The sequence below is a fragment of the Brachionichthys hirsutus genome, chromosome 17 (assembly GCF_040956055.1).
Source record: "Brachionichthys hirsutus isolate HB-005 chromosome 17, CSIRO-AGI_Bhir_v1, whole genome shotgun sequence".
Classification (NCBI taxonomy): Eukaryota; Metazoa; Chordata; class Actinopteri; order Lophiiformes; family Brachionichthyidae; genus Brachionichthys; species Brachionichthys hirsutus.
The window spans coordinates 11,034,439-11,053,652 of NC_090913.1; the positions used below are offsets into that span (position 1 = coordinate 11,034,439).

Consider the following 19,214-nt stretch of genomic DNA (forward strand, 5'->3'; position numbering starts at 1 on the left):
GACGTTTTACACGTCTGATTTGAAACATTCTGTTGGAGCCCATCGACAAAGAGACCTTTCCGAAAATGTTCTGTCGTCTTCGGAGATTCGCGAACTCAAGGACGTACCTGGAGTGGCCCGATGATGACAACCAGGTACGCAGATTCTGGCAAAGCTTGAGAGCAGCCATTAAAAGGCCCGACACTGATGATAGAAATTGTGTAAATGAAGCGCTGCATTCGAGTCGAGGGATGTGTAGTTGGTCGTAGTCAGCATTCTCAACTCTAGATGGTGCTGAATCCTGCATGGGTCTCAACAAAAGAGCCGTGACCAGCTCACTGATGGTTCTTCCATTTGTTCTGGGTTCGGATGATTGTTCTAGTTAAATAAGTAAAACAAAAAATATATGAAATTAAATGAGTTTAAAAAGATTCAAATTAAATTGCATCTCCTTATTGGATGATTGTGGAACTATTCATGCATGAGTGTGAGCATAATGGATGTATATAAATCACAGGTTATGAAAATTTGTTATTTCAGTGTGAATAGTTATGCTAATTCCATTTGCTTATTTCTGTCCCACGCTTTTATTTCTCCTCAGGTATGCAGGAACCTCCCAAACTGTTGATTTAAGCCTCGTCGCTGGAATTGTTTTACTATATATACTCTAATTATTATGATGAATTTCACATATGAGACAAATCCGTGCGTGTGTGTGTGTGTGTCCATGTGCTTGTGTGCCTAAAAGTGTGTGTAATTCATTGTCAGGCTCTTGAGAGCTGACATATTGCCGCTATTGATCTTTAGGCCTAAAATCAACACAGAAGCCTGGATACTGATGACAAGCAGGCCAGGGGAGTCAGGGTGTCCTGATAACACACACACACACACACACACGTTCACGCTCAACACGTCAACATATAAACAGAAGCACATGCACATATTTACATAGATACAGATGTGAGTTATGGCCACTGAAATCAGGAGAGCAGGATTTAATCGGTGAAACTTTAAATCATCTAATTATGTCTTTCATGACTGATGGCTGTTATAAACAAACTAAACACGCCTAACATACATGCTGCATGTGCTGTAAACACGCATGGCTTTATCTCCCAAAAGCAACCCAGCACATAAAGTGTTAAAATGCACTCAAATAAATGTTGAAAAATTATTTAAAATTCCATGTTGCAACGCTTCTTCTTCTTCTTCCCTCTTCTTCTTCTGCTCCTTCGCTCATCCGCCATGGAGGTTAGGTTTTTGTCACCGTTTGTCTGTTTGAAGATGGATCTTGGTCTAACGTCGGTCCCATTAAATTTTGAGAGCAATCTGGATACCTGTCTGGATGCCCCCCCAAAAAAATCCGGATTTCCCCATTTCTAATCGAGGCCTTTAAAAAAAAAATCTGGATCTTGTAAAATATGCATTCAATTCACTCACCAAAAATCACAGTCTTCTGGATCTGATCCAGAATGAAGTCAAGAAAAAATATTAAATTTTAACATTAAAACCAATTTATGGATCCAAAATCAACTCCGATTTATTTTTACTTTTTATGGTTGGTGTATAAAGATACCAAGTTAGAACATTTTGATGATGATGATCCGGATCACCATGTGGACGGTGTAAATATTTGGTTTTCACATTTATAGATGGTAAAAAAAAAAAAAGAAACTAATCCTCTCATCCCGTCTGCTCAATGGGCGGAGTTAGTGGCACCATCTGATCCACTTTCGGCCCTTCTTCTGTCCGGCAGGCCGCAGGAGACGCTGATGGGACGTCCTGAAGATGGTCTGGCTTGAACCCGATTGTGCGTCCTGTGTTGTGCACCAAACTCAACGCGCCGCTCATGTCGGTTCAGAGCGTTCCCCTTTAGAAGTCAAAACAGCATATGATTCAATTTCATGCTCTTTTATCCTTTAACTGGTCTTTGATAACAGGGACGGAAAAAAGCGATGGCGTGTGCGCTCGTGTGTGTGTAAACTCTTCATCGTCCCCTAGCAGAGGATCCATTAGCCTCGGACCCCCCTGCCTGGTTGCCCGGCGATAAAGCAAACAAAGTGCGTTTGGCCAATCAGGCATGCAAATATTTGTTCTGGAAGCTTCCCCCATCCGCCGGGGGGGGGGCGACGCCCACGTCTGCAGGTATATATAGGCCGTCGGTCCTGATGGTGCGGCATCACATGATGGTGCGGCACCATCAGTGACCGAGGGCAGAGCTGTCGTTTTGGTTCTTAGCTGTTGAGCTTCCCCGCATTCGTGATCCAACATGGCGGCGGGCGTCATCACAAACTTCCACTGCCGAGCCGTGGCTCCGGCCTTCTTCCCAACGCTTTTCCATTCCTCTCCTTGCAAAGAAGACGAGGAGAAGATCCTGGAGGAAAAGCAGGAGTTTAGAGAAGATGAGGAGGAGGAAAGGGAAGTCGATGAGGAGGATGAAGAATCTGAAGCTCAGGAAGATGAGGAGGAATGCTTAGAGGGCGTTTTCTCCGCTGCCGCCGACAACTCGGCTCCAGATGTGACCAAACAGCTGCTGAGGTTTGCAGACGTCATTAGCCACGACGTCCAGCGGTATTTCGGTCGCTGCTCTGACGATCAAGAAGCTTGCGACATCTACAGCGACTCTGTCTCCATCACCGCCGGAGGGCGTCTGCGTTACTACGACGACCTGCTGAAAATCGCCAGAGCAGGAAGTCCGGAGGCCCCGGAAGGCAGGGTCGTGACCTCTGCCGATGAGGACGGCGTGGGCGGCTTGGGGCCCCTGGCTGAACTGTTCTCACGCGGAGGCCCGAGTCGGGGCCGCGGCCGGCCAATGGTCAAGCGGCATCTCCCGCTCAGCTTCTGGGCCGAACCAACCCCCTGCTGCAGCGCTGACGTCACACACACAAGCAGCGAGACGCCCTCTCAGGACGGCACACACACGGATCCTGATACACACATGCATTACAACACGCACGGTCTGGACAGCACTCAGCCGGACTTCAGCGACTTACTGGCAAACTGGGATCCCAACCCGGAGTTCACACACACACTAACGGAGAACACACACATGCAGCACTGAGCGAACGCAACGCAACGCAACGCAACGCAACGCAACACAACACAACACAACAGTGTCGAACAGACAGCTGGGAAATACTTTGATTTGTTTTCAACTTTGGTAAATAAATCGTGTTGTTCACAGTTTTAATCATCGTTTATGTGGATTTAAAGGGCCAGTGCACCAAAATTATTTTGATTATATTTATTTATTTAGAATAAAAATGCTTCTTTTTTTTTTTTTTTTTACTGAACAGCATTCTGAAGCTGCAGTTTGTTACTTGTTACTGTCTCTCCCTCCGTCCGTCCGTTAGCAAGATAACTCAAAAAGTTCTGGATGATTTTCTGAAAATGTTGGGAATGTTTACATGAATAGTTGAATACGTTTTGGTGACGATCCAAAAGAGATTACATTTTAACATTAAAACCTCATTTATAGTTTTTCCCACCTGATCTCCCAACATATGTCAAATTCTTTATTCTTTCTTCAAATGAGATTAAAATCTACATCCAAGCCTTGTACCCGGAGTCTGTTCACTGCTTAGGAACAACCCCCCGGCGTCATGGCATGTTGGATTTTGCCAGCAAATGAAAGTTTAATAAGGAATGGCTGCAGGCTTCGTCTGAAAGCCAAGCACCCAATCAGGCATCAATAACTAAATTTAGAAGGAGAACGATATTGTATCTGTACAAAAGATTCAATGTTACAGGATCCGCCGGTTTTTAAGTTCTGACTCTACAGGGCGATGCGTGATTGGTTCATCTGGACCGAGTCCCCCCCCCCCCGTAGGCACACCGCTTGATTGGATGACCGGGAAGGCCAGTAAAATTTCGACACACTCTCTATCTTAAACAAATAAAAGCTGCACACTTCCAGCGACAAACGCATCGCAGGTCGCCTGAACCCAAGCAGAGGAGACAGCTCAGAGAGGAAACGCCGGCATGAGGACGGCCACGCTTTTGTCCATGGCCTTGCTGGGCCTGCTGCTGCTGCGGGCCTCCTGCAACCAAGAGGACCAAGAGACAGGAAGCAGCAGTGAGAAGCAGACGGAAACACCAGAAGAGACGCCAGCGGGAGATGCTCCGGGTGATACGGGGAACGAGGAGCCCGAAGATGCACCAGAGAAAGAGAAAACGACGGAGATAGAGGAGGAGAAAGACGTGATGGTCCTCCACGTCAACAACTTCGCCAGAGCTCTCAGTGAAAATCAGTATTTGCTGGTAGAATTCTGTGAGTATCCATTCTGTAACACAAAACAGCCGACCCATCGCCGGCCAGGAGCCTTCTGAGAGGACATGGAAGACGTCTGGGTTCATTTACGGTACCCGACAGTACCAGTAGGAACATATGTAGATATAATACTGTATAAAAGTAATACTGACTCGCCTTCCCACCTCTCACCAGCTTATCATTCAGACAAGCCCATGTGACCTTGCTCCCGTCCAGATGTTGTGTTGGCCCAACTCTCCCACAGCCGACGGCCGCCGCTATCGGCGAACAGACGAGTGACTGCAATACGTTTGTGCAGATGCTCCTTGGTGTGGCCACTGCCAGCAGCTGGAACCAGCCTACGCCGAGGCTGCGGGGCGGCTGAGGGCCGAGGAACCCGCCATGCGCCTCGCCAAGGTGGACGCCGCAGAGGAGAGAGAGCTGGCTGAGGAATTCCACATCGACAGCTTCCCCCAGCTGAAGCTGTTCATCGACGGCGACCGGAAGCAGCCCGTCGACTTCACAGGTGAACGCACGGACACGCGCTTGTGATCGACACACTCCAGTGGGTGTTTGCTTTACCTGTAATTTTCCCAGTTTCACCTGTCTATCAGGTCTGAGTTTGTTTGACGAGAGAAACCGCGTCTTTTCATGTCCCAGCTCATTGATTATGGAAATGAACCTTTGCTTTTATTCTTCATTTCCAAACACCTGTCTTTGAGCTGTGGAGGAAGTCAGCCAATTTTTAGACTTTAAAATATGCAATGCAACACTGCAAGGCAAATTTTACCACTATGGAGAGAGTTGCGTGTTATTTCCCGCCCCACGTTTCCAGTCTTAATGCTAAGCTAAGCTAAATGTTGGCAGTATTATAGTTAAACTTCACTCAAATACTCACAGTTTCATATTTTAAAATAAATTATTTTTTTGGATTTGGCTGGTTTTACTTTTTTCATCCTGATAGACCCTAATGTTTTCGTGGTTGTGCGTTTGCCAGGTCAGCGGTCTCCAGAGGGGATCATCACCTGGATGAAGCGGCGGACGGGTCCCGGCGCTCCCGTCCTCGACTCTGCAGACTCCGCTGCTCGGTTCATCGATTCCCATAACGTTGCTGTCATTGGATTCTTTGATGTAAGTTTTAATCTGTTTTTCTCTGTCCTCACCAACAGTCAAGCTTCTCGGTTCATTTTTTATTTGCATGTGTTTTAGGATCTGGAAAGTGAGGCCGCTGCAGCGTTTCGACAAATGGCTTTGGACCAAAGTGGCTCTGAGTTCGCTTTGTCGGCGAGTCCAGAGGTTTTCCAGAAATATGAAGTAAAATCGAGCTCAGTGGTTCTCTTCAAAAAGGTAAACGAGACATGGAGTCAAGCGGTTCGTAGAAGCTGATACAAAGTCAGCTTTGCTGCCACCTAGTGTTCAAATTGATACACGATTTTGTCCTCATGCGTAGAGAGATGAAACTCTTCTAATAATAACTCTGAATCAAATCTGGACAAGCAATGTATGTGCGTGTATGTGTGAATGCGTGCGTGTGTGTGTGTGTGTGTGTGTGTGTGCGTGTGTGTGCTAGTTTGATGACGGCAGAGCAGACTTCGGGCTGCCAGATGACGGGAAGCTGGACAAAGGAAAGGTCATCGACTTCATCGCCGTTAACAGTCTGGAGCTGATTATCCCATTCAACCAGAAGGTAACACACACACACACACACGCACGCACACCGGCATGATCAATAAAATGATAAATGTAAACTTATATTAAAAGGATTCTGTCTGTGTTTTCAGACGTCACAAAAGATCTTCACCTCCAGCGTCCGCCTGCACGTCTTACTCTTCATCAACTCCACCGTGGAGAGTCAGACATCCCTGTTGGACGAATCCAAGACTGTTGCTCAAAAGTTCAAGGGCAAGGTAACGTGTGTGTGTCTGTGCGTGTGTGTGTGTGTGTGTGGTACACCCTCCTGGACTTCCTTTATCCTCGACTGTCTTGTCTTTCTTCGTCCCCGCGTCCAGATGCTGTTCATTTTGATCGACGTGTCTGACGTCATTCCCGAGGTGCTGACGTACTTTGGCGTGTCGACGAGCGACGCCCCCACGGTCCGCCTCATCAGCATGGAAACCAAAAAGAAGTACGCAATCAGCACCGACAACCTCACGAGCGGTTCACTGGCAGCGTTGTGCCAGGAGGTCGTGGACGGCACCGCCAAGGTAGTGGACGGACACACGTGCACGTTGCATGTTCAGACACATGCCGGCGCTGACGCGTGACCCGTCTTCTTCTGTGGTGCAGCCTTACTATAAATCCCAGGACGTCCCAGAGGACTGGAATAAGGGACCGGTCAAAGTCCTGGTGGGGAAGAATTTGGAGTCTGTTGCTTTTGACCCGACCAAAAATGTTTTTGTGGAGTTCTGTAAGTTTGTTTTTTGAATTGTAATTTAATTTAATTATGTAATATTTACAATAATACGTAAGAAATAAGTTGAGACGGTGCAGAGACAAGTAAGTGTAAAAAAAGGATATAACTTTAAAACAAGTCAGTTTTCCCAATTTTAAATCTTGCCACATACAGAATGAACCCTCGTACCTTCTGTTGTGTAGACGCTCCATGGTGCACTCACTGTCAGCAGCTGGCTGACATCTGGGAGAAGCTGGGTGAAAAGTACGCCGGCCACGATGACATCATCATAGCCAAGATGGACGCTTCAGCCAATGAGGCGGCGTTTTCTGAAATTGAATCATATCCGCAGATAAAATACTTCCCAGCTGGTGGTAAAGAGGTAAGGTACCCCCCCACCCCCACCTATGAGGACACAATGAGTTTGTCTTTCACTCGTCCTGCCTTCAGCACTCCTTTTTCTCTCCGTCATTCTGCAGGTGGTCGACTACCTTGGAGAAAGGAATCTGGAGACCTTTTCTAGGTTTTTGGATGCTGGAGGAGTGTTGCCCGAGGAGGAAGAAGACGGAGATGTGGGTGATGAGGAAGATGGTGAAGCTGGTGATGATGAGGTCTCTATTCCTAATGATGCTTTTGTATACCTTTAGCGTAAGTCTACTCCAGTCACCAGTTTGTCATTTCATTTACTCTCTTTCAGGAGACGAATAAGTCCACAGAGGTGCCGACCAATAAAACTAAAGACGAGCTGTGATGTCATTTTGGTTTTACAGCCAATCAGGAACAACAAAACATATTCCAGGTTTTCTAAATAGATGAATTTGGGTAACAAAATGTTTTGTACTTCGGATGAAATACTTTCTCCAAAGTGTCATGACTTGAATTCTACTTCAATTTATGTAAAACGTTTCTGTAAATGATCTTCAATACATGATCAATGTTATGAATAAAAGATTAAGGTTTTTTTCCATGAAAGAAAGGAACGGGATAAGTCAGGAGGAAGTGGATTGACAGATAAAAACCTTCATTTATTCTTCTCATTCCCGGTCGTCTGCTCTCATGAGTCCACGGCGTCGTTTTCTCAAAAACCACAGCAGAGCAAAGAAAACAACACACACACACAAACAAATGCAGGCACGCTAACATCAACATGCTAACACACCCACAAAGACAACGCTCGTCTGTTCATATTCAAATGTATATTGTTTAGCATGCTGAATCTGACATAACCATGGAACAAAAGTGGAGGAGAACATGAAGCCATAAAAGATTTCACCAAACTGATAATGACTCCAGCCCCATCAGTCTCAGCAGAGTCATCAGCCACCACCACCACCACCACCGCATCAGGATTGTTTGGACTGAGTGATTAAAAGTGATTGGAAGGTTTTCCAGTGAAGGAAACTTCTGGACTAAGGAGTGAATCCATGTTTTTCTTCTTCACTATCGAGGGCCCGGAGGACAGCCGCTTACCTCCAAAGCTTAAAGACAAATCTGAATGAAACTCATATCAGAGATTCACACAGGGGGTGGAGACGTTGAATTATTTGCTCAAGAGAACAGGAAGGGCTGACACTTTGAAGAAAATGTGCAGCCTTGGTGGAATTTTTCTCTGAGGGCATTTGTTGGTTCTATTTTTCATCTTAAAGTGTAAAAAAAACAAAACGTACGCTAAGCAAATATCTCAACACCGTTCCTTGGCAGTGAAACAAAAAGGTGAACAACGTGTTTGGAGCAGGTGAACAGGTAAGGAGGGTTAGGTTTCTCATCTATACGGGAAGCAGAGTGTTTCTAATTCCAGAGTGAAACAGGTATGACAGGCTGTGATGTCACCGACATGGTGGATGTTTTCACCTGCCAGCCAAGCTTCGTCCACGGAGAGACTGCTGTTCTGATTTCACTCCCACTTTGAGTGGAACGGAAAGACATTTGTTCTTTGCTCACAACACTCTTGGCAGAGGCCGACTGTGCCTGCTCGGATGGGATAGGGATTGGATGTATCATGTTTCGTTAACACAGGATTCTCATGTAAGTTAGCATTACTTAGCAACAGTCATCATGTGTGTCTAAACGGCTGATATTTGGTTTCATTTGACCCAATTTGAAGAAAATCTGTCGTTAAACAGCGAAGACGAATCACATTATTCCTGATTACTGCTCTGTCTATTGACGCTGGACTATTTTAACTTTAAAGATCTTATCACGAGTCGGGCCAGTCTACACACTTCACCTCATTGTAAAAATTAACAGTTAAAATAATTTGAAGTTTTTGAAACTGTCTATTTGAAGTTTTTTTTCAGGGCAGTAGTAAGAGGAGGACACGACAGTTATTCTCTTATTTCAACCATGAAAGTTGTTGAGAATAAAAGTGTTACACTTAAGAAGTATGTGTATATATATATATATATATATATATATATGATATATATGATATATATGTATATATCTTTCTGACTGTATTTTAAATCTGTGTTTTTTTGACACTGTCACTTTAAATCGATAAACTTCCCGCAGGTAAAAAGTCAGACGCATACCTTTGCATTATCTTACCTCTGAAAGGGGACATTTTTATCTTTAACTTCTGAATGGTAGTGATACGGTCGACAGTGATGGGGGAGGAATTCAGAGCCTTTATTTAAATAAAACCAGTAAAACTACAGTGGAAGAAATTTACTCAAACATTATGGAGGCCGTGGTTGCTGTCCGGATTTACTGCTATGTGCCTCTGGCTTAGAATCACGGTTTGTGTTGGACTTTACTCCTGCAGTTGTATATTTGTCTATAATACTATATATATTGTGTTCTTAATGTCACATCATGGTCTTTTATTGTTGTCTTTTTAGCAGTTTCCTGTTTTATTTCGGAGCTTTTCTTCCTCTCTCATTTTCCGTTCTCGTGTATTTCACTTATTTACCGTCTCGTGTGTATTTATTGTTGTGTTTTTGTACGCGTCTTTCTCTTCTCCGCGTTTCCTGCGCAGTGATTGGTCTGATTGTTTGCACCTGTCACTGCTTGGCTCCTCCTCCCGGTCCAACCTGTTTCCCATTGTCTCATCTCCCAGTATCTCCAGTCCGCTTGATGTTTTGTCATATTTGGCCAACATTTCTAAAACTGCAAAAATATATTAATTTTTTTACCAACTTCTATACTTCCAAGGTAAAGAATGAACTTCACCATAACTTGACAGTCAAACATTTCACATTTAAAACTTCTAAGTAATCTTGAAGCAGAAATAATAACGCTGAGGATGCTTTTGTGAATTCTTTCTATCCCCAGCCCTCGTCTGACTGGATGGTCTCCTGATGGAACCTCCTCCCTATGAAGATGCCGTTCTCCATCCTCCTGCTTCGCCGCCTCAAGTATTTTCTATCCTTCCTCCCCCCTCCTATGATGCCTCCTGCTCCACACCGCCTCCTTCTTATGTGGAAGCAGGTGAAATGAAAGAGTGAAATGCGATGCTCGTCTACGTCTCTACACTTCTGTCAATGCCGCACGCATCAAATATTAAATGTTCTCTTTGATTTAATCTCCTCTTTGGTACCAGTTGGCGCTTCAGAGATTGTCGATACAACGGTCTCGACCCAACCGCAGGCCGTTCATATCCGTTGTGACCGCCTGACAGAGAGCCCAGGTTTGGTTCGCTGCCCGTTCTGCCAGCGCATCGTCACCACTAAAGTCGCCTTCAAGCCCGGGAGCCATAGCTGGTTCTTGTGTGTGATTATCGCACTTTCTGGGTGAGGATCAAGCACGCATGTTTGATATCAGAATGCTGAGTCATCTGTGCGAGCGCGTCCCGGCCTGACTCTGTCTCATTTTCAGGTGTTTCTGGGGCCTCTGCTTGGTTCCATTTTTTACTGAAAGCACCCAGGATGTACATCATTCCTGCCCCGAGTGTAAAAGACATCTGCACACGGTCCCGAGAGCAAACATGGCTTGACCACCTCCTTATTTTTGTGATCTAAGCTTTTTGTTAATATATATATATAGATATAGATATAGATATTACAAACTGAACATGAAGATGGGCGGAGTAGCGGTTGATGCAGTTTGAAAGGTTTCCACGGATGGATTCATGCTCCTTTCCTGCTACAAAAACTCACTGGGAATTCCACCTGCCCTCAGCTGATGGCCGCTTCCCGTTTTCCTTAACGGCGGGATCCAACCGTTCTGCGGATCATCGTGTTCTGACCTAACGGCACCAGATGTGTTCATCAGGACTCGGGTGTGACGCTCGGAATTCATTTATAGTGTTTATATGAGGATGAAGAAATGGTATGAAAAACATGGTGGCTGGTTGTTTCTGCCATGTTCCATTTTAAAATGCCTGCAATGTGAATCAAAGGAAGAGAAGGGTAATTATTCTGCCACCTGATAAGGAGCTACGGGCAAATGTCCTCCTGTGGGCGTTATCGTACTCTGAGCAGGTCTGGATCTCGTTCCAGTGAATAATCAGCAGGATTCTATGAGGGCGGGCGAGGCCTCTAAAAGAATCCACAAAACAACGAGTGACAAAATATGACTGTAAATGTTTGATTTTAACATGTAAAATATTTCAGGGGAGAAATTCATTCGCAAACTAATTTATCTGTAAAAATGAAAATTGTGTGTTTTTTTTATTTTTATAATGATTCATGCAAAATGTGCAGCGTTTATGTCAACAAAGCAAATTATTTCCCTTTTCTACATCATAAATTTTCCTTTCTTTCCACCTTAAGAAGACATTAAAAACGGTATCCAAGCGTAAACATGGTCAAAATGTTAATTATCACTGTCTTGATAATAGGGAAATAAACTTTATTATAACACCTGTGTGCTAACACCATAGTAATATAGGTTGTGTGTTTTTGTGCTTCCATTTTGACCTTGTTCAGGCTGAATGTTTTAGACAAAGGGCATTCAGATATATGAACAGCAGCCAATAGCAGATTTACAGCAGGGTTCAGATAGGAAAGTTAATCAGCAACAGGCCGGTGGGCCTGCAGATAACAAAAAGCATTTTCAACGAGCAGCTCAGCACCGATAGGCGAACGCACACGAACCCATCAAGCCTGGGTCCAGTTTGTCGGACGGTGGGAGAAGATGGCCGCCATGAGGAGAGCGTTGCTGCTGACTGCGATGGCCTTCTGTCTTTCCGCGTTTGTCGCCGCTGACGCGCAACCTGGCGGAGATACATCGGCCCCCGAGAAGGACGGAGTTTTGCAGCTGGCGAAGGGGAACTTCCAAAGGTCGCTGAGGAAACACAAGCAGCTGCTGGTGTACTTCTGTGAGTTCCTGATTTGGACCTACGTGTTTAAAGCGTATTCATATTCCTGATTGATTCCTAACCGCGCGCGTGTGTGTGTGTGTGTGTGTGTGTGTAGATGCTCCTCTGTCTGGAGACAGCCATCGAATCATGGCAGCGTTTGAAGGCGCGGCTGCAGAGCTTCAGGGGTCAAAGGTCAAACTGGCGGTGGTCGAGGTGACGAAGGAGAAGGACCTGGCTAAAGAACTCAATGCGACGGGTCTCCCTGCGATCAGGCTGTACCTCTCTGGAGACAAACAGAACCCCGTAGAATGTCCTGGTACGAGTGAACAACAGCTCACCACGATGTGAACACGAATCAGTGTCACGGAAATCTTTTTTATTCCTTATTATTATTTTTGCTCTTCTTCAACAGAGGTCGAGTCTTGTGTAGTTTGTGTAATAAATATTTGTTTTCCTATGTTGCAAGTTCCTCAGAGCTCCGCCTCCATCTTGACCTGGCTGAAAAGGAGGGAGGGATCTGCTGCTGACCTCATCGCTAATCTGAGCCAATCAGAGGCCTCAGAGGACCTGACTGTGGTTGGGTTCTTTAAGGTTTGATTTTTACGGCTGTCTGTTGATGTTATGGCTGTAATCAATTGTCTAATCAGTTTGTGTGTGTGTGTGTGCGTGTGCGTGCGCGTGCGTGTGCGTGTGTCCAGGACCTAAACCACACGTATGTCCAGGTGTTCTACGCTGCAGTGATTGACCTTCCAGATATTAACTTCGTTGTCACACAGGACAACGAAGTCATCGATAAACACAGTCTGACACACGACGTCGTATTTCTGCTCAAAAAGGTACTCTGGCGGAAGGTGTGAGCATTTTAAATGTAGTTTTGAGTCTTTAAAATGTCTGCACCGTCCTGGGGACAGACTAATTACCGGACGTAGCAGAGTGAATCCTGAAATCACAGTGGTGCATTCAGGAACCTGCAGACGTACACATCCGGACAGTTTAGATGGGGTTTAATTCACGAATGCAAATGTGTGTGTGTGTGTGTGTGTGTGTGTGTGTGTGTGTGTGTGTGTGTGTGTCTGTGTGTGTCCGCTGCAGTCTAAGCTGATCCAGGCTTACAAAATGACGCCCCAGACATCCAAAGAGGAGCTGATTGTTTTTATCATTGTGTACCAGATGGATCCCGTCACCGAGTACACAGGAGAGGTAGAGCATCACGAACATTTATAAAGCATATAAACCTAAAGATGCACATGTTAAATATTTATATATATATTCCATTTTTTTCTATTTCTTAATATTGTAATTCTATTTTCTAAAATGATCTTGATCGAGGGGGTTGGGCTAATGAATGAATGATCTGTTATCAGAATCAGAGGCCTCTCCGCGACTCCTTCGTGCTGTTTATTATAGAAAGATATCAGGATATCCTCTCTCTCTCTCTCTATCAGACAGCCGCTCAGATATTGGCGTCGCCCGTGTTAAACCACGCCCTTCTGTTTGTCAACAAAAGCTCTGCAGACTTTACAGAGATCTACTCTGCCTTTAACGGTGTGGCAGAAACATTCAGGTTGAGGGTAAGAACCAGACACGTTTCCAACAGCAAGCTGCCGTCATCAGCCTTCACCTGTGAGTGTGTGTGTGTGTGTGTGTGCGCGTGCAGATTTTGTTCGTGTTGGTGAACGTGGACGAGTCTCGTAACGGCAGGCTGATGGAATACTTCCGGGTTCGGCCGTTTGAGGCTCCTCTCATCCGACTGGTCAACCTGACGGACCATGTGACCTATCACCTGCCCTCCGACACCCTGGGAGTGGAGACCATCAGACAGTTCTGCCTGTCTTACCTGGATGGCACGGCTAAGGTGAACTTGCATTTCATTAGCGCCGTGGCGTGAGGAGCTCGGCGTAAATAACGTTTTTTGACGCGAACAGCCGAAAATGCAGAGCGAGCCGATTCCTGAAGGTTGGGACGAGCAGCCGGTGAAGGAGCTGGTGGGAATGACGCTGGAGAAGGTCGCCTTTAACCCCGACAGGACTGTCTTCGTCCTCTTCTGTAAGTAAAGACCTTATTTTGTCTTTGTGCTCTCCTGCAAGGCTTTTCATTTGCATGTTGTGTTCGGATTTTGCACAAGGACCTGAAAAAGAGAGAATCGGGTGGGGGAGGTCGTATAGAGGTCATGCCAGGCAATAGCTGGCGCCGTGACCTTTCCAAATCAACGGCACAATGAGGTCACGGCTGCGGGGTTCAAATCTTAAGCATTAAACCCAACAATGAATGCGTATTTCAGATCTTCCCTACGCCCAGGAGTCCCGCTCGCTGTTTCCTCTGTGGGAGGGGCTAGCCGAGGCCGTGAAGAAGCGAGAGGATGTGGTCATTGCTCGTATCGACTCTTCGGCCAATGACATCGACATGTCAATGCAGGGCTCCTCCCCGTCGCTCTGCCTGTTCCCTGCCCTACACGCCGAGAGAGTATGCGTCCCGTCGCCCTTCGTTCATGACGCCAGACTCTGAGCGCTTCGGCTTTGTGTGATTTTGTCGTGCGTTTTGTGCGTCCTGTCAGGCCGTGGTTTACACCGGTAAGAAGAACTTGAAGGACTTGATGACGTTCTTAGATGAAGAGATGGAGAAAGCAAAAAAAGACAGAGTTCAGGTGAGGATCTCCTTTGTGCCCCCCCCCCCGTTTGACAGCTGCTCTCTATATTCCTGTTTAAAAATAAACGTCCCTCTTCTGTGTTTTCCAGGAGGACGAAGACAGGAGGAAGTACATCGAGGCCGCGAAAGCTGAGGAGGAGAAAAAAGCCAACGAAACCAAAGATGAGCTTTAATCCCAAAACGATGTATCTGGTGTGTGTGTGTGTCTTTGTGTGTGTCTTTGTGTGTGTCTTTGTGTGTGTCTTTGTGTCAGTTCTCCAGAAACAAGCTTTCATTAACTGCATTAAAGCCTATATTTAAAATTGATGTCTCTGAATGCATCATGTCTCTTCTTCATTCTTGCCGTATCGGATCCACCTGAAAGGGTTTGACCTCTAATAAACTCCTCCCTGGGTCGAGAGCCGCCCCGACACATTTCATCAAAATCACGTTTTGGACAAACAAATTAACAGCATAGGTGATGCATCACCCCCAAATCTGATTGGTGGAAGTGGAACACATAGTATATCTTGAATATTTGGGACCCCCCCCCACCTATCTCTAGATTATAATCTGTTTGAACATCTTTGGTTTTCCCAACAGCATCACACAACATTATAATCGTGATAAGAATCCTGAAATATCAGACAAACGTCTCCTTCGGGGTAAAACATCCTGTCAAGAGATTTAAACATTTTAAAAATAAAATCGATTAAATTGATTAAAATAAATAAATAAATAACGTCTTTAGAGTTGGAACCGGGAACGCGCGCCGACGGTTCATCGCGAGGTGACGCCGGAGAGCTGCTGGCGGTGACGCGGCGTGACTTCATCCGGATGCTGGAGGAGGACGCCGCCGCTGCGCGCAGCTCTCTGGCCGACTCTCCTCCTCCTCTCAGCCGACACCTGGCAGCAGCTGGTCGGAGGGATGGAGCGAGCGGGCGCGTTCGGCGCGGCGAGGGCCGGGGCGGTCCGTTTCGACCCCGTCGCCTTCTTTACGCATCCCCGGACCATCCTCAGACTGATGTCGTGGGTAAGCGCGTCCTCTGCATCAATGGACGGGCCTCTCTGTCTCTTTGTCTCCAAACCGCGTCAGGATTTGTAGAAACGGATATTTCTATATGAAAGCCTCCTGATTTCTCTCTTTGGATGGGCGTGATGAACGTTTATATGATGCAGCCGCAGGCTGGAGCTCGTTAACACATGTTTATCTATAAGTTCCCGTTAACCGGGGATGCTGCGCAGCTGCGAGTCACCATAACGCATGATCCAACAGAAGCTCATAAAGACTCTTCCGTGTCTGCGTGTCCTAAAAAAATCCAATCAGGTCAACGTGTCATAAAACACAGCTAAAAATGAATTCACACTTAAAATCAGAAAGCAGTGTTTTTCACATTCACACCGGAAGCCTGCTTTATACACCGAGTACCGTCTTTATACACCGAGTAGCGGCTTTATACACCGAGTAGCGGCTTTATACACCAAGTAGCGGCTTTATACACCGAGTACCGGCTTTTAGGGTTATATCATTTGATGAATGTTTGTGTGATGATAAAATATTAAATAAGTTGTTGTGGTATTAGAAATCAACTTCAATTATTGGAAAAGTCTGGATTAAACTTTATGTTAAGAGAAAAAAAATAAAATAATTGAAACAAAATTTTATATTTTTTAATATGTATATTTCTTCTATTTTTAATGGGTTCATCTTCCAGTAGTTGTCAGCCAATCTTAACTTGATTCAATATTTTCATTAGAACTCAATTTATTAATTCAAGAACTTAATCCAGCAGTATTTCTTTTTTTCTTTTTTTTTTATCAAAACAGCCCTTTCAAAATAAAACACCTTTTGATTTTGCATATTTATTAATTACATTTTTGATTACTTGATCTTCACCTGTATTCCAGATTAGCTACCCAGAAACTAGCTCCACATTTGAAGGCTATAATACATAATACAGATATATTGTGAAATCTTCTACCATTACTTGTATTTTACTAAAAAAAAAATTCATTGATTTGTTCCTCAGAGGGCAATTTCTAACTGTAGTCTGCCGCCGGTCACCGCGTGCGCATGCGCCCAGGCAATGTAGGTGAAGTGCCTTGCCTAAGGACACAACGACAGTGTACACATGTGCCTGAGCCGGTGATCGAACCGCCAACCTCTCGACCATAGGACGACCCTCTCAACCACCTGCGCCACCATCGCCCCGCAGCGTACTCCTGCATAAATAAATGATCAGAGTATCCTTTAGCCACTGCAGGCCAGCAAAATACAAAATATGACTCTTTAACTGGATTTCAATTTTCATTTTTAGTAAATGTGATTAATATTTTCTAGACTAGCCTATAATTAAATTCATCAACAATCCATGATCATATAGGGAAAATGTAATCCAGATGTCCAACCAATGGTTGAAAACTCTCAAATGTATCAGGCCGTGAGATAGATAAAGAGAGATTTAGTTGGGCTACCTTGAGGGTGGGAGGGATTGTTTGGATTGATGGTGGGATTCAAACTACAGGTCAGATTTCCATACATTTTGGTGGAGGGGCGGTGCATTCTGTTTATGCGTGATTTGCATGAACCAATAAAAGGAATCCTTTCCATGCATGCTTCCCTGCAGGTTTTCTCCATGGTTGTATTCAGCTGCATCGTGAATGAGGGATACATCAACATCGGCAGCGAGCGATTGCTCTGCGTGTTCAACAACAACGCCGACGCCTGTAACTACGGCATCACCCTGGGCGTGGCCTGTTTCCTGGGCAGCATCCTCTTCCTCATACTGGACATTTACTTTCCCTCCATCAGTAATATCCGAGACAGAAGACGGGCTGTCCTGCTGGACCTCGGCTTCTCAGGTACAAGTTAAAACAAAGCTCGCTGAAGTAAGACATAATCAGGATGGAGTTCGTTTTAAAAGAGATTTCTATGACGATGCACGATCACCTGTACTGACTCCTCTTTGTCCCCCTCCAGGTCTTGCCTGTTTCCTGTGGTTTGTTGGTTTCTGCTTTCTGGCCAATCAGTGGCAGGCAACCTCTCCAGATGAGCTGCCATTGGCCCAGGGTTCAGACGCCGCAAGAGCCATTATTGCTTTCTGCTTCTTCTCCATCCTTACTTGGGTCTGTATGTTTAACTTTTGGGTCATGGTTCTGGATCTCTTAGGTCAAGCTGTGGATGCACTAGACAATTTCCAGGTGTAAATTTGTAAGGATGTTAAAGTTATATTTCCTCTGAATTATGACAGCTGCTACGTGAGAAAACTTCCAGCCAGGCGGAGACTTACTGATTTATTATCCGCAGTTCCAAGGAGCCAGTTAAAACAATTTCAGCGCACAACATGTGGCGGCCTTTCGTCTAACTGTCAGGTGGCGAGTGCTGGATGGGCTGTAATCATGTTAAGGTTGCACAGTATCTAATGGCAGGTCTGTTCTAGTCCATCGTGTCATTTCTAAATTATCAGAGGATGAAGAAGGTGAAAATATTGACTTCCACCGGGGATGATGTTTGTTTACCAGTGAAGAGAATTTTCTCCCATTATCCCACAACAATGTAAACGACATCTTCATTGTTCTGAGACTGAGCGCCTTTGATTCCGTACTTATGGTTTAAACAATAGACGGAAGATGCAATTCAGAGGGAGCCTCGGTTAGAGATTAACAAAGGATCCAAATATGACTCTCAGCGCAGGGGGAATAAATGAAAAGGATTATAATGAGATTATAGAATAATTAAGGATCACAATGGGTCTGGAGCTAAAATGTGGAGTAATTTGACACGCTGGATTATGTTTTAGGCCGGACTAAATTGATGCAAACAGCGAACCCTGAAGGAAGAACCAACGTCTCACAAGGTTCCTAAAGTCCACGCTATGCATGTGGATATTTATGGTGTCCAAAAGAAACTAGACCCTATGGTGTCACCATTGGGTCAAAATGTCACATTTTCATTACTTTATTTAGCTTCTGCTAACTCTTGTGTGTGTTTTGTGTCGCTAACAGGCTGTTCTGACGCTGAGCGCGACGCGCCGCTTCTTGACTGGCAGCAACACAAATCTGTTCACGTGGCAACACCTGGATCCCATGCCCAGCAACGCTCGCGCAACACCTTACCCCATCGCCAACGGGGCTACCATAGTAACCACCAACCCCTATCAGGCGCCGCCCTTCACCGAAACCCTGGACCCCCAGAAACTCACCCAGCAGAGACCCATGGCTCCGGCCTTTTAAGGACAGCCGGGGGACAAGGTGTCAGCCCAATGACACACGCACACACGCACACACGCACACACGCACACACACACACACACACGCACACACACACCTTGGCTGCATGAAGTGCAGATTAACATGGACTAGATCCGTGATGATGCTCCACCTGCCTTTGAAACGGATACAGGGAATTATGCAGGACAAGTGCAAGCTGGCCTCAATCAGTCTGACCAATCACAAACCGCCCTGCAGACCTTTGGCTTCCCATTGGTTGACAGAAATGTAGCTTATCCAATAGATTCTGACGAATCTAGTAGCCTCCCAGAAATTGGTTCCAGTATTGGACAAGGCCACAAACGCAGGACAGCTTAATGCATTCCGAATGTTTCCATGTTAAATATTCATGTGATTAAATACTTTAGTGTGACATGCTGACGTGATGAAATTAAAAAAACAAAACACCACCATTGGCTGTGAGTAATTGTATTAAAATCCAATAAAAGTGTGCTGGG

The 19,214-nt window shown here is 45.4% G+C and overlaps 4 protein-coding genes across 4 annotated transcripts; all 4 read left to right on the top strand.

Moving 5' to 3' along the window:
- The first annotated feature begins 2,248 nt into the window (after positions 1–2,248).
- LOC137907157 (protein PERCC1) lies at positions 2,249–3,040 on the top strand. Its single transcript, XM_068751471.1, has one exon. It carries the CDS (start codon positions 2,249–2,251, stop codon positions 3,038–3,040), a length of 792 nt encoding a protein of 263 aa, XP_068607572.1.
- Positions 3,041–3,960: 920 nt separating this feature from the next.
- On the top strand, positions 3,961–7,443 carry pdia2 (protein disulfide isomerase family A, member 2). Its single transcript, XM_068751137.1, has 11 exons — positions 3,961–4,249; positions 4,548–4,754; positions 5,226–5,359; positions 5,438–5,575; positions 5,799–5,915; positions 6,010–6,135; positions 6,238–6,432; positions 6,515–6,635; positions 6,824–7,002; positions 7,100–7,231; positions 7,318–7,443. The coding sequence occupies exons 1-11, from the start codon at positions 3,961–3,963 to the stop codon at positions 7,369–7,371; spliced, it is 1,692 nt and encodes a 563-aa protein (XP_068607238.1). The 3' UTR covers positions 7,372–7,443.
- A 4,253-nt stretch (positions 7,444–11,696) lies between these two features.
- zgc:136472 (uncharacterized protein LOC678514 homolog) lies at positions 11,697–14,681 on the top strand. The gene is made up of 11 exons (XM_068751385.1): positions 11,697–11,880; positions 11,978–12,178; positions 12,329–12,453; positions 12,561–12,698; positions 12,955–13,062; positions 13,308–13,433; positions 13,520–13,717; positions 13,788–13,908; positions 14,144–14,325; positions 14,417–14,506; positions 14,598–14,681. Exons 1-11 carry the CDS (start codon positions 11,697–11,699, stop codon positions 14,679–14,681), a joined length of 1,557 nt encoding a protein of 518 aa, XP_068607486.1.
- A 734-nt stretch (positions 14,682–15,415) lies between these two features.
- On the top strand, positions 15,416–18,720 carry LOC137906584 (synaptogyrin-3-like). Its single transcript, XM_068750870.1, has 4 exons — positions 15,416–15,520; positions 17,115–17,349; positions 17,468–17,613; positions 18,493–18,720. The coding sequence occupies exons 1-4, from the start codon at positions 15,416–15,418 to the stop codon at positions 18,718–18,720; spliced, it is 714 nt and encodes a 237-aa protein (XP_068606971.1).
- Positions 18,721–19,214: the final 494 nt, after the last annotated feature.

What these genes read in the sequence shown, in the direction of transcription:
- zgc:136472 (XM_068751385.1), top strand. Translation starts at nt 11,697, where the DNA reads ATGGCCGCCATGAGGAGAGCGTTGCTGCTGACTGCGATGGCCTTCTGT. An exon ending in CAGAAACATTCAGGTTGAGG is followed by an intron (nt 13,434 to 13,519) that starts GTAAGAACCAGA and finishes GTGCGCGTGCAG; the next exon opens with ATTTTGTTCGTGTTGGTGAA. An exon ending in ACCTGGATGGCACGGCTAAG is followed by an intron (nt 13,718 to 13,787) that starts GTGAACTTGCAT and finishes TGACGCGAACAG; the next exon opens with CCGAAAATGCAGAGCGAGCC.
- pdia2 (XM_068751137.1), top strand. Translation starts at nt 3,961, where the DNA reads ATGAGGACGGCCACGCTTTTGTCCATGGCCTTGCTGGGCCTGCTGCTG. An exon ending in TTATCCCATTCAACCAGAAG is followed by an intron (nt 5,916 to 6,009) that starts GTAACACACACA and finishes CTGTGTTTTCAG; the next exon opens with ACGTCACAAAAGATCTTCAC. An exon ending in TCGTGGACGGCACCGCCAAG is followed by an intron (nt 6,433 to 6,514) that starts GTAGTGGACGGA and finishes TCTGTGGTGCAG; the next exon opens with CCTTACTATAAATCCCAGGA.
- LOC137907157 (XM_068751471.1), top strand. Translation starts at nt 2,249, where the DNA reads ATGGCGGCGGGCGTCATCACAAACTTCCACTGCCGAGCCGTGGCTCCG.
- LOC137906584 (XM_068750870.1), top strand. Translation starts at nt 15,416, where the DNA reads ATGGAGCGAGCGGGCGCGTTCGGCGCGGCGAGGGCCGGGGCGGTCCGT. An exon ending in TCCTCAGACTGATGTCGTGG is followed by an intron (nt 15,521 to 17,114) that starts GTAAGCGCGTCC and finishes GCTTCCCTGCAG; the next exon opens with GTTTTCTCCATGGTTGTATT. An exon ending in TCTTCTCCATCCTTACTTGG is followed by an intron (nt 17,614 to 18,492) that starts GTCTGTATGTTT and finishes TGTCGCTAACAG; the next exon opens with GCTGTTCTGACGCTGAGCGC.